The sequence below is a fragment of the Zootoca vivipara genome, chromosome 7 (assembly GCF_963506605.1).
Source record: "Zootoca vivipara chromosome 7, rZooViv1.1, whole genome shotgun sequence".
NCBI lineage: Eukaryota > Metazoa > Chordata > Lepidosauria > Squamata > Lacertidae > Zootoca > Zootoca vivipara.
Window position 1 is genome coordinate 4,437,142 of NC_083282.1, and position 14,221 is coordinate 4,451,362.

General features: G+C 45.0%; 1 protein-coding gene across 1 annotated transcript in view; it reads right to left on the reverse strand.

The window, feature by feature from the left end:
- PAPPA2 (pappalysin 2) overlaps nt 1-14,221 on the reverse strand; it is a 128,690-nt gene that overhangs the window by 57,680 nt on the left and 56,789 nt on the right. Inside the window, exons 8-11 of the mRNA XM_035123579.2 lie at nt 13,533-13,661; nt 10,356-10,447; nt 1,565-1,758; nt 250-381 (exon numbers count right to left, since the gene is read on the reverse strand). Coding sequence (XP_034979470.2) covers nt 250-381; nt 1,565-1,758; nt 10,356-10,447; nt 13,533-13,661 — 547 coding nt within the window. The remainder of the gene's footprint in view (nt 1-249; nt 382-1,564; nt 1,759-10,355; nt 10,448-13,532; nt 13,662-14,221) is intronic.

The following is a 14,221-nucleotide window of genomic DNA, read 5'->3' on the forward strand; positions in this document are numbered from 1 at the left end:
GTCTAAACACCAAGATTCACTTCTGGGAACTGCTGCTGAAAGGAAAATCTAAAGTAAATCTGGAAGGTCCTGCTCAGACTAAACATCTGTAGGATTTTTGAGTTTCTGTGAGACTGGCAAAATGTGCAGATCGCTAGAATAAAACCTTGTGAGGGTTCAGGCAAATCCCTACTTTTGGAAAACTGTACATATTATCTACCGCATCCTCTCAATGTACCCTTGAAACTCTTGAGTGCCCAAAGCACTTACTTTTAGCCAAACTCTATCATCCAATAGCATTTTCTCCCTGTCTGCATCCTGAAGGTCACCATGATTGGTACAAGGGAACCAAGCCACATGGGGGTGATGCTCCAGTGTGTCCTGGGGATGAGGCTTGCACACCTGGAAAGAAGGGGTTTTCAGAGCCGGGAGAGGGGGGGTTGGGAAAGGAAAAGAAATTTCAGCCACATTATAGGCAAGGAAATCAGAAACACACAAGTGAAGCTCAGCACAAAGCAGTACCTTAATTGTACCACCGAGTGTGTCAGCAGTGAAAAGGGGTGAGGGCATAAAATTCTCCAGTAGTTTCAGTTATCTTACCACCATTTTAGGTAGTAACTGTCACCACATGGTCCCTTGGAACAATGCATCGTGGACCACCAACACAGAACCTGTGAGCTAAGCCATCATGTGGTGGAATCTTCAGCAGTGAAAGTTACAACATACAGAATAACATTTTTAAGGGACAATTAAGAGACAATTAGGAGAAATCCTGCTTAGTCCAGCTTCCAAGAATTCCCTTTGAATGTTTTCATTTTCTGATAGCCATGACTGCAACTAACTGGGGTCCAGAGACCTTCCTGGGAAGCCACTTGAGCATACGAAGCCATATTTTATTTAATCAAACTTCAGTTCCTTTAGCCCAGTGCTATCAGCCTGGTGATAGCTTTCTGTGGCTCAGCCCTCACTGAGGTGGTAAACCCACACCTGGGCTATACCACTTTGGATTGCTAAAGGGGGGGGGCTCACATGATTGAATGTTCCACCATACGAAAACCTTCACAGAGGACATAAGCCTATCAGGAAGAAAATAAGAGTGGAACCTGGCTGCCTAACATAGTTTTCTGGGTAGCAGGAATGTTGTTGTTTTTCAAGCATGCAAGTCTCCACCTGGTCTCTGAAGCAATAATGGCAAGACACAGGTTGCCCAGGGCAAAGTTCATTGCCAGCATTTTGACCGTTCTGAGATCCTTTGACTTGGGATGCCTGCAAATGGTGTGCTCTGCCACTGGCTCTATAAGCCTTGCCCTCACTTCCAAGAGAGAAAAGAGGAAGATCTTCATGATTGCCAGGAAACAGACACAGAGGTAGAGGTTCAGGAATGGCTGAAGGTAGGCCTCCCCATAGACCTCAGTGCACGAGGGGTTGGAACTTATCCACTGATGTTGCCAGTAAAGTTCAGTTCATCCCAGTTCAGAGTAGAATCAATACCTGGCAGGCTTGGGAAGATCACAGAGGTTTGGGACATGTTCTTCTTCCAGGAATAACATAAGGGCTTGAATATGAAATGAAAAATTCCCCTCACCCTCACAAGAGGTTCTCCAGTCACCAGGGAAACTGGGCATGCCTTCTGGTCCTGGTGGGAGGCATAAGCCTCTGATGCCCACTGATCCACGTACTCTTTGGGGGTGTACAGACCACAATCCACAATGCTGCTGCTTTTCTCAAACGGCTCACAAATGCCATCGCCATCAGATATATAGCACAGGCTTGGCTCTCCTGCAAATTTAACAGAACAGCTAAGATGGTGCATTGGTAAATTTATTTTGTGTTATAAAAACACTCACAATACTTTTGGATTCAACGTAAGAACAATTCACTAACATATATGCATTTGCTTTCTTTCACTTCTCCCTATAACAGAAATTAGTATCTCCTGGTTTATAAAACCAATTCACGCTTTAAAAGATAATTCAGAGCATGATAATTAAGAGATGTTACATTAGGCTTAGTATATGCTGGATATTTGATTGATCCCTTTTCCATTTACCTCCCCCCGCCCTGCTGCCATTTTTAGTATTACTTTCTTTACTCTGAATGATTCTATGAATGCTCGTGTCACACCCCCTCCAGTGTTCCTCTATTACTAAGGCCTGGGTGGCCAATTTGAGGCACTCGGGCTGATGTTGACTTCAGCTTCCATCATCCCTGACAGTTGGACAAGCTGATGGGAGTTGTCATCCACAACTGTCATCCACAACTCTAAGCACCATGGCCAGCTAGATCCGTACACTGATGAAGGCCTCTAGTCAATGAGGCAGAAGATACTGGTTTTCTGATATGGAACAAGACAAGGGCAAGGTTCTGAGTGTTTATACCAAGCCTGGCCAATCCAGAAGCTTGATAAGGGACCACGACCATTAGGTCCAGTCATGACCGACTCTGCGGTTGCGCGCTCATCTCGCATTATTGGCCGAGGGAGCCGGCGTATAGCTTCCAGGTCATGTGGCCAGCATGACAAAGCCACTTCTGGCGAACCTGAGCAGCGCACGGAAATGCCGTTTACCTTCCCGCTGTAGCGGTTCCTATTTATCTACTTGCATTTTGATGTGCTATCGAACTGCTAGGTTGGCAGGAGCAGGCACCGAGCTCACTCCGTCACAGGGATTCGAACCGCTGACCTTCTGATCAGCAAGCCCTAGGCTCAGTGGTTTAACCCACAGCGCCACCTGGGTCCCTGTGGGTTAAACCACTGAGTCTAGGGCAGAAGATACTGGTTTTCTGATATGCAACAAGACAAGGAAAAGGTTCTGAGTGTTTATACCAAGCCTGGCCAATCCGGAAGCTTGATACTGCTTGTCAATTACAGGGACCGATTTTGCACCCTTGTTACCTCCCATACAGGAAGAGAGGTTTGAGACCAAAACTCAGGTAGCCCATATGACTAGACCTCCGCCTCAGGCTATGCAATTTGTGATTGCTGTCCCTAGCACATTTTTTCGTTCTTTCCTCTCCTTCCATAACTTTGTTATTCCTTTATAATGCATTTCTACATACTTATGGGCAGTTGCAGACTAGGCTTAGGAATAGGGTGGGCATTTTTAAAAAGAAGGAAGCTTTGTTGGGGTATCAGACTTTCAAGTATGGTAGTTCTGTACATTTTTCTATAACACAAAAATTGTTTTCATATAAAAACAGAAAACCAAAACTAGAAGTGGATATTCTGTAAACATGCTGTCTGGAGAAAAGAAAGTCAGCCTGCTGTTTCTCAGACGCTATTATATACCGTGTTTCCCCTTTTTTAAGACACCGTCTTATAACTTTTTTCCCTCAAAAAAACACACGGTGGCTTATTTTCAGGGGGTGTCTTTTTTTTTTTAAGTGCTGGTACAACTGGGTCCCACTGGCTCAGGACACTCGGCGCTCTCTTCCGCGCACATTTAAACACCACACTCTAGCCAACTGAGCTCTCCAGGTTTTACTGTCAACCAGGCTGGCAGCAGCTCTCCAGGATTTCAAACTTGGGGGTACCTGGGGGTTAAACCTGGGATCCTTCTGCATACAGAGCACAGGGTGCTCTCCCACTCTGTTATGGTCTTTTCCATTTTCTGCCTCTTCTATTTTTTCCCTTTCCCCTCCTACCCATCCTGAGTCAAGGGCTCTCCTTCCTTTGAGGCTTTTAAGCAGAGGCTGGATGGTCACCTGCCTCGGAGACAGATGTGCACACGGGGGGGGGGGACTTTGTGAGGTGGATTTAAACTTTGTAGGATGCCGGAGCAGGAGGTACACACGAAGCTGCCCACCGTCATGTCGGTGTAGGTAGGACCGCGTTGGTCACAGTCGAAGCACTTGCGGTTGGGCGGGAAGCTGCTCATCTCCCTCAGCAGCTTCTGGTGCTTTTCCTCCTGCTTCCATGGCTTCGGAGGCGGCCGGGTGTGTGTGCGCGTGGAGGTATAGAGGCTGCTCCCCGGGCTCTCTCACGCCGGCTGGGGAATGAGGAGGGAGGCCGTGACCCGTCCCACTCCGAGACGCTTGTGAGGGAAGCGCGAGGGGGACGAGGCTTGGGCCCATGCCCCTGGCGCGCGCGCGCAACCCTGACTGACGGACCAACTGGGGGAAGGGAGGGATGAAAGGGGAGGAGGGGGAGGGCAGCGGCTTCGGCCCTCAGTGAGGAGGCGGGGCGGCTGAATGACGAGCCGAAGCGGAACCTTTTTTCTGTCGGGGGGGGGGGAAGAGACGCGCGCGCAAACACACACAGATGTGCGCGCGCACACACACACACACACACCGAGAGAGAGAGAGACGCACGGGGGAGAGAGAGAAAGAGACGCGCGCGCACACACATACACACACAGAAAGAGAGACGGACGCACAGGGAGAGAAAGAAAGAGACGCGCACACACAGAGAGAGAGTGCGGCTGCAGCGCTGACAAAGCACGAAGCAGCGCTGCACTTAGGGGAAGATGGCCAGGGAGTGGGGCTGCGGGGTCAAGGCAACGTGTGAAAGGGAGGGATGGCGAGGAAGAAGTGGGGAGTGAACTGATCGGGGCTTTAACATGCCTGCATGCGCAAAAGGGAGGCTCGGAATGTGGAGATCAGTTCTGGCTGCTTCTCTTAAAGTGCACAAGCAACGAGCCTCTCTCTCTTTCCTCCTGCCGCTCGTGCCCTGGGTGCTCCGTGCGGCGCTGCTTCACGCTTTGTCAGCGCTGCAGCCGCCACTGCTTCCGGGCACCGACCCGACCCCGCAGGCTTCCTCCTGCTGCCGCGGCCGGCATTGCAGGAGCTGGGTCCTGCTGGCTGGTGCTCCGTGTGGCAACGTCTGCACGCTTTATCGGCACTGCAGCAGCCACCGCCGCTTCCGGGCACTGACCTGACCCGGCAGGCTTCCTCCTCCTGTCGCGGCCGGCATGCTGGGTCCTGCTAGCTGGTGCGGAAGTATGGCTTATTTTCGGGGTATGTCTAATAGCTCTCAAATGGTTAAAAACCCTGCCATGGCTTACTTTCTGACTACGTATTAAAAAAGGGGAAACACGGTATGTGCTAAGCAGTCCTGAATCCCTGACTTTCCAGTGCCTAAAGTGATTTCAAAGTCTGCCCATTGCAACCGTACGAGGTAGGACCTGAACAGAGGCTGAGAGAAATTACCTTCTCAAGGCCACCAACAGAGTTCATGGCATCTGTACAGCATCTGAAGCCAAGGAGACCCTGGTCCAATTCCAACAAGCTCTCTACTACTTCATACACTGGTCAATGGGAAGGTTGCCACTGATTTTAATGGAATGTGGCTTTTACCCAAAATGTTTTATAGACCCATGCCAAATGCTCAGCAAATGTTCCAATGGTTCCAATATTTTGAAAATTGCTTCTTTTTAAAAAGAAGGAAGGAAGGAAGGAAGGAAGGAAGGAAGGAAGGAAGGAAGGAAGGAAGGAAGGAAGAAATGGCACCCCCCTTCCTCCAATATTTCCTGACATATAAAGGTAAAGGGCCCCTGGATGGTTAAGTCCAGTCAAAGGTGACTATGGGGGTGCTGGTCAGATGACCCAGAATGTTGTCTGTGGACAAATGCTGGCTCCCTTGGCCTGATATATAAAATGCAATGCCTGCTTTAAGGGAAAAGGTTTGCAACACCTTAATCAATTGGCTTCTGAGCTACAATCTTTGTCAGAACCTGAAGTACCTGCAATGACTTAGATTTTGACAGGGAGGTGGGGACCACCCACAGACAGCAGCACCACCTGCAGAAGCATGAGCTCTGGGCCCTGAAACTGAACCAAAACAAAACAAAAAACTGGGGGCTACTGGAATTCCAGGCTCCCAACAACTGAGGTAGAAACCCCAGAGACTGCAGGCCCTAATTCAGGCCACAGTGAGAAACCAATATCATTGTTCCCAATAGACTAGCATGCCAAAACAGTATTTTTATGTAATGAATCACCCTGAGATCTATTAGGGCGGTATACAAATGAATGAATGAATGAATGAATGAATGAATGAATGAATGAAATAAAAACTGCCCAACAATGCCCACACTGTGCTCAGCAGGAAATGATAGAGAGATAATGGAGTGCAAAGATCCAGGCCAGAGTCCTGTCCCTGAAGGGGTCTAAATTCTTCACAAAGGGGAAGAGCCTGGGAAGACATGAAAGTACTAAAAACAAGGCAGGTACGTAAACCAGTCGACCAAAACACCAATACTGGCATTAAATTCCACAAAAAGCCTGGACAAACAGCCTGGTCTTCAGCTGGCTGCTGAAATAAAGAATAATAAAAGCCAACCACATCATAATTGGGAAAAGAATTCCAAATTGGGGTGCCACCACCAAGAGGGCTCTCTGAAAGGGCCTCTGCTAAGGATTGTACAGTAGGAAAATGCTCCCAGCAGATCTTAACAAAAAAAATTGGGATCAGGGAGAACACCTGTCAACCAGTTTAAAATGGATACTGATTCTTGAGGAAATCCACTTTCTACATCTCTCCTTTAGGAGAACTGTCAGTCTTTTCACGATATTTCTCGTGTTTAAAATAATTTTTATTCATTTTTTTTATTTAAAAAAGCCAATAAAATTGCACAACTTACATATCATGGGGGAAATGAACCAAAAAAGCGACAAAAAAAAAAAGAATCAGAAAAAAGAGAAGAAAAGACAGAAAAAGAATCAGAAAAAAGAGAAGAAAAAACAGAAAAAGAATAAAATAGAAAAGGGAAAAAACATACATAAAAGAAATTCATTTAAAAAATTCACTTCCAATCATTTATATATCGCTTCCATTTTTTTAGCCTCTTTAACTTGCTATTCCTCTTTTAACATTATTATCTCACACAAATCTCTATATACTGTACATTTATATCACCTCTTGTATAACTTAATCTAAACATATCACTAAGTCTGTTTTAATATTCTCTTTTTCAAAAAATTCTTTCACAAATCTCCACTCAGCCTTTACTTTTTGCTTCGGTATATTTCTGATTGCCGCCGTTAATTCTGCCAAATTCATAAATTCTACCAATTTAACTTGCCATTCCTGGATTGTCGGGAGCTGTTGCCCTTTCCACTTCTGTGCTAACAGTGTTCCTTGCTGCCACACATGCATATAAAAAATATTCTCTCTATACTTCGGGATATTTTCTGGGGTCATACTTAGCAACAAAGCTTCTGGTTTTTTCTCAAAAGTGATCTTCAACATTTTTTTCATTTTTTTTCCATAAATTTTGTTCCAAAATTCAGCCACATTTCTATCAACAATGGTAAAAATTCCCAATTTTGTCTTGACATCTCCAACACTTATCCGAGTTGGTCTTATAAATTTTTGCCATTTGTTCTGGCATCAGATGCCATCTATATACCATTTTAAAAATATTTTCTCTTATTCCCGTACATGCTATGAACCTCATATTTGTTTTCCATAACTTTCCGCATTGAACCATTAATACTGGCCTGCCGATGTCTTGGGCCCACTTTATCACTGTACACTTTGTCTGTTCATCTTTGAGTTCCCATTCTAATAGAAATTTATATAACTTCGCCAATGGTTTATTATAATTATCAACTAATAATTCTTGCAATTTGGATTTATTATCGGGGAAGCCTAAACCGCATCCAAGATGGCAGACGGAGCTCCGTTCGTAAGTAGAAACATTCGTAAGTAGAGTTATTCGTAAGTAGAGGTACCACTGTATCCCTCTTTAATTTAGCAAGGGGTTTATATAATTATGCTTCCTGAACTAGCAAAATTTCTCTTGAGAGTAGGTCATACCTGCCAAGTTCCTCTCTGAAAAATAAGGGATCGGACCGGAAGTAGCATGCCGGAAGTAGCGCTGCTGCCATTTTGGAACTGGGCGGAGCATGCTGAGAAGTGACTTTTGATGCTGCTGTGCCCAGTTCCAAAATGGCCACCGCACCAGAAGTCGCGCTGCAGCCATTTTGGAACTGGGCAGTGCAGCATCAAAAGTCACTTCTGAGCATGCTCCGCCCAGTTCCAAAATGGCCGCCGTGCCAGAATAAACTGGGGAAAAACAAAAAAAATCTGTTTTTTCGGCTGGGGACAGCTGGAAAAACGGGGGTTTCCCGGGGAATACGGGAGACTTGGCAGCTATGGAGTAGGTTACCTAAGCACTTAAAGCATGCATATGGCAATCACAGGTTAGTTTTTGTAATGCTCTTTGGTCTCATGTTGCATTAAAACGTATCATGTGGGCTTTGGCATAGTTAATCTCTGCTTCATCCCCCTTGCCAGTCCAAGCAAGGGCAAGTCCATTGCATTAACTCTGGTGCTTGCTCTTAATCTGGAGTATAACTGATCAAAGTCAGAAACCATTGCCTGAACTGCAGTTTACTAAGTACTTTCAGCAAAAAAAAAAAGGAAAAAGAAAGGCCATTCAAGACTATCAAATGCCTTTCAAGCATCAAAGCAGAGGAACATTTCTGTATTTTCCCATGATTTGTCCTTTAAGTCCCTTTACATCTTGGTTTACCTGGGAAATCAGCTGATTCCAGCCAAGATCTGTTGGATCCTTGTCTAGCTTGTCTCCAAGAGCCTGGTATGCCTCCCACATCAAGAACGTTGTTAAACAATAATTTTAGATGTGGGTCACAATGGACTTTAGAAAAGTCCGCTGTGAATCTGTCCATCTCTAGAGCATTCCACTTGTTCAGTCTGTCAATTACGGACCACATTTCCTTACCAATTATGAATCGGTTCAGAAACATCCTGTCGTTTTCAGATGAAGCTAGAATGGAAAGGTCCTGCAAGTATTTGTTTATAGTAGTCAGATATGGATCACTGGACATTTATAAATTCTCAAAAAAAGAAGTGAATAAACTGTTAATCATTTTAGTGCCACATTTCATCTATCCCCCCTTAATTCTAATTCCTAACATATGTTCCTATGCTTTTTTTTCTTAAATGCCTCTGTTAAGTTTCAAACTTTTCTTGTTAAATTCATAGTAATATCTATTTACAGACCATCATTACATTTGTATTTCCCACCTCCAATATCTTCCGTTCATTACATGTAGCTTTCTGCTATTCTTTAAACAAATGAATTTTCTTGAGATTCTTTTACTTTTCTCTTTGTGTTCATTTATGCATGGTACTCAATTCATAAATGCACTGACACCCACACCCAGGGTACTGTCTTCATGGAGTCTTACAAAGAGCCTTCCATAATAATACTGGCACAATATTGTTATGTATTGGTATGGGGTTTTTTTTGCATTTTTATAGTGCAAGCTGCCCTGTGATCTCCATATGATGGGAGATATAGAAATTTAATTAATTACAGTGGTACCTCGGTTTAAGTACACAATTGGTTCCGGAAGTCTGTACTTAACCTGAAGCGTACTTAACCTGAAGCAAGCTTTCCCATTGAAAGTAATGGAAAGTGGATTAATCCGTTCCAGACGGGTCCGCAGAGTACTCAACCTGAAGCGTACTTAACCCGAAGTATGGGTGTAATTGGTTCCGGAAGTCTGTTCATAAACTGAAGCGAACTTTCCCATTGAAAGTAATGGAAAGTGAATTGATCCGTTCCAGATGGGTCTGCAGAGTACTTAAACTGAAAGTACTCAAACCGAAGCATACTTAAACCGAGGTATGACTGAACTCATACTTCTGGCCTGCCATTATGTTTGAGTAATGCTTTGACCCCCTCAACTGAGTCCGTCCACCCTCTCTTACTTGTTTTTACACGGTCAAACACAGTCACCATGTGCAATTATGCTGGTGACTGTCACTAAGTATTATGTCACCAGTTACTGGAGCATCCTCAGATATCTCCGATGCCAAATCCCCGGCTATTTCCACCATCTGTTTAGGAATCAACGTCTTTCCCAGGTTTCCCAGCACAAAAAAATGTCATGTCCTCTAGCATCTGCAAGAGTCTGTAAAACAATAAACTAACATTTGCACAGCAAATTGGCTGCCACTCTCTAGGACACTGTGCCCCATGCTGCTCTCTAAGCATGGATTCCTTAGACATTCTTGCACCCTTAAAATACTATTTTTAAAAAAGATTGGCAAATCTCAATTTCTCCTCCAGTTCTGCAGTCCTATTGAAAGAGATCCAGCCTCAGTCATACCGATTCAGAGGTATAAATAGCTACCGGGGCCTTGAGGTAATCCCTGGGACAAATGAAGCCCCACAGTTCCCAAGCTTCTTCACCTGCAGCATTAAATTTACAGGTTCTGTCAAACCTCAAATACTGGATTCGGAAGAGTGCAGACAAAGAAGGCAAGGATACGACAATGTGATTCTGTGTTTAAATTTTTAGTCCTCTCCCTCCCCCTGCCCCACAAAAAGAAATTGAACAAAATGAAGAGTCATTAAAAAAAAACAACACACACCCAAAGAACAGATTGGCTGTTCTAAACTCACCAACACAGTGGAATCCCTTTTCTTTTTTGCAGGTTCGAGAACAACCATCTCCTTCTATTAGATCTCCATCGTCACATTCCTCTGCAAGACTTCTAAGAAAATAATAATACTTTGCATTTGTAAAGCATTTTAGCAATGGACCAAGAGCTTCATATACTTTAACGCTTTCTACAACAGCTTCTCCATTATGAGTTCCCACATGTTGTGCAGCCACTGATGGAATCTTATCAGCTTGCATTCTATTTTTGCTGCCCTGAGAAGGAATGTAAAATAAAAATGATGATGCAACTTTTTCACTTCTGCTTATTTGTTTTACAGTTAGGATCTATTTATTTTTTATTAAAAAAAATCTGTTAAAAATCGTTTCTTCTCTTATTTTTATCTAGGCATTAATTTTGTTAGGCCTTACTGGTTGGTCTTTCTTTATTCTAAAATGGGTGTCTATCTTTCACTCCACAGCTCATCTTTCTTGTTAATATAGATGTTCCTTCTCATCTGCTCTCTTTGAACTGGCTAACATTCCCTTATCACATTCAATTTAAAATTTTACTGCATACTTTTATATGCTTGCACTTCATTATTCCTGTTTATCTCTCTCCTTTCCATTTGTGCTCCTTCCAGAGCTTTACATTCTCCTGACCCCTATCTCTTGGTGTCTCGCTCCCTCCAAGGTAATATGAAACCAGGTCTTTTGGTGGGACGAAAACACTCACAATAGAAAAATGGGATATAAATTGTAGTGGATTGATTGATTGATTGATTGATTGACTGACTGACTGAAAGGCGTCAGCCCATAAACCATAAACCACAGTATTATTATTTATTTATTTATTTATACATACCCTGCCCATCTGGCTGGGTTTTCCCCACCATTCTGGGTGGCTTCCAACAAATACAAAAATACATTAAAATCACAGATTAAAAACTTCCCTAAACAGGGCTGCCTTTAGGTGTTTTCTAAATGTCAGGTAGTTGTTCATCTCCCTGACCTCCGATGGGAGGGCGTTCCACAGGGAGGGTGCCACTACCGAGAAGGCCCTCTGCCTGGTTCCCTGTAGCTTTGCTTCTCGCAGTGAGGGAACCGCCAGAAGGCCCTCGGTGCTGGATCTCAGTGTCCGGGCTGAACAATGGGGGTGGAGATGCTCCTTCAGGTATGGGCCGAGGCGGTTTAGGACTTTAAAGGTCAGCACCAACACTTTGAATTGTGCTCAGAAAGGTACTGGGAGCCAATGTAGGTCTCTTAGGACCGGTGTTATGTGGTCTCGGCGGCCGCTCCCAGTCACCAGTCTAGCTGCCGCATTCTGGATTAATTGCAGTTTCTGGGTCACCTTCAAAGGTAGCCCCACGTAGAGCGCATTGCAGTAGTCCAAGCGGGAGGTAACTAGAGCATGCACCACTCTGGTGAGACAGTCTGCGGGCAGGTAGGGTCTCAGCCTGCGTACCAGATGGAGCTGATAGACAGAAGTACAAGTACATAAATGAACAAAACTATTATTAATTTGAGATATTAAAGTGGAAGGAAAGTGAGCTAATCCCTACAAAGGGACCCTTGAGATAAGACTATTCTTGAGGGGCTTGGGATTTTAGCTTTCTCTCTCTCTCTCTCTCTCTCTCTCTCTCTCTCACACACACACACACACACAATGTCCTTCAAAGCAGCCCCACAAATAAGTTATTCTCCACTGATGCAGACCATTTCACAGAATCCACTTCCATAGAAACAATTTAGGTTCAATCTAATCTAATTTCTCTGGGTATGCAAACTCTTCCACAGGCTATCTAGGCATATAAGAATGATGAAAGTAAGAAGTGACAGGGGGCAGCAGCAGCCCCAAAAGCAACTGGTGGCATCTTCATTCGGAGATGCATTCAGGTGTGCATCTGAACGCGCACCCACCTCCTCTCTGCAATCCCTAAAAGCAAGGCTATCCGAGACAAAAAATGGAGTTGTTGTGAGTATCTAGGAAAATGGAATATGAAAGCAGAAAGCTTTGTGGAATTATGAGAAGATGTTCAGCGTATCAATGCTTAACAATACAGATCCCCCACCCCCTACACTCACATGAATGATCGGAGAGCAGGAACACTTTGATATATGAGACTGCAATTGCTGGCTCAGTTAAAATGGGCTAAGCAAAAGAAAGAAAGCTCAGCATTTTCAGATCTCATAGAATCATAGAGTTGGAAGAGACCACAAGGGCCATCCAGTCCAACCCCCTGCCAAGCAGGAAACACCATCAAAGCATTCTTGACATATGGCTGTCAAGCCTCTGCTTAAAGACCTCCATAGAAGGAGACTCCACCACACTCCTTGGTAGCAAATTCCACTGTCGAACAGCTCTTACTGTCAGGAAGTTCTTCCTAATGCTTAGGTGGAATCTTCTTTCTTGAAGTTTGAATCCATTGCTCCGTGTCCGCTTCTCTGGAGCAGCAGAAAACAATCTTTCTCCCTCCTCCATATGACATCCTTTCATATATTTGAACATGGCTATCATATCACCCCTTAACCTTCTCTTCTCCATGCTAAACATACCCAGCTCCCTAAGACGTTCCTCATAAGGCATCGTTTCCAGGCCTTTGACCATTTTGGTTGCCCTCTTCTGGACACGTTCCAGCTTGTCAGTATCCTTCTTGAACTGTGGTGCCCAGAACTGGACACAGTACTCCAGGTGAGGTCTGACCAGAGCAGAATACAGTGGTACTATAACTTCCCTAGATCTAGATGCTATACTCCTATTGATGCAGTCCAGAATTGCATTGGCTTTTTAAGCTGCTGCATCACACTGCTGACACATGTCAAGTCTGTGGTCTACCAAGACTCCTAGGTCCTTTTCACATGTACTGCTCTCAAGCCAGGTGTCACCCATCCTGTATTTGTGCCTTTCATTTTTTTTGCCCAAGTGTAGTACCTTACATTTCTCCTTGTTAAAATTCATCTTGTTTGCTTTGGCCCAGCTGTCTAATCTGTTAAGGTCATTTTGAAGTGTGATCCTGTCCTCTGGGGTATTAGCCACCGCTCCCAATTTGGTGTCGTCTGCAAACTTGCTCAGGATGCCCTCAAGCCTATCATCCAAGTCATTGATAAAGATGTTGAATAAGACTGGGCCCAAGACAGAACCCTGTTTATCTTCCCATTTATCTTCCCGCCATTTACCTATTTATCTCAGTGCTCCTCACCTGCTAACTTTACCATCCCCGCAATAGGGAGAGCCATGGATGTGGAACAGAGGTGGGGAGGCTTCACCTACAGCAGCTCCAGCCACAGCCTGCACTTGGTAGCGATACAGCTGGCCTGCCGTGACTTCCCTGCAGAAGCAAACAGAAGTCAAAACTTAAGACGGATTACGTTCCTGCCTCTTCCTAAGCTGGATTTCCTGTGTATCCTAAGGATAGGCAGCTAACATCCGAAAGGCTCAAACTGCCCCCCCCCGTATTTCCAGCTGATGCCCAAACGCAGCACCAGATTCCACAGGTAAAGGTAAAGGGACCCCTGACCCCATTAGGTCCAGTCGTGACCGACTCTGGGGTTGTGGCGCCGATCTCACTTTACTGGCCAAGGGAGCCGGCATACAGCTTCCAGGTCATGTGGCCAGCATGACAAAGCCGCTTCTGGAGAACCAGAGCAGTGCATGGAAATGCCGTTTACCTTCCCGCTGGAGCCGTACCTATTTATCTACTTGCACTTTGACGTGCTTTCGAACTGCTAGGTTGGCAGGAGCTGGGACCGAGCAACGGGAGCTCACCCTGCCGCGGGGATTCGAACCGCCGACCTTTTGATCGGCAAGCCCCAGGCTCAGTGGTTTAACTCACAGCACCACCCGAGTCCCAGACTTCCCTCTTATTATCCGACAGGAGCGCTTTCATTT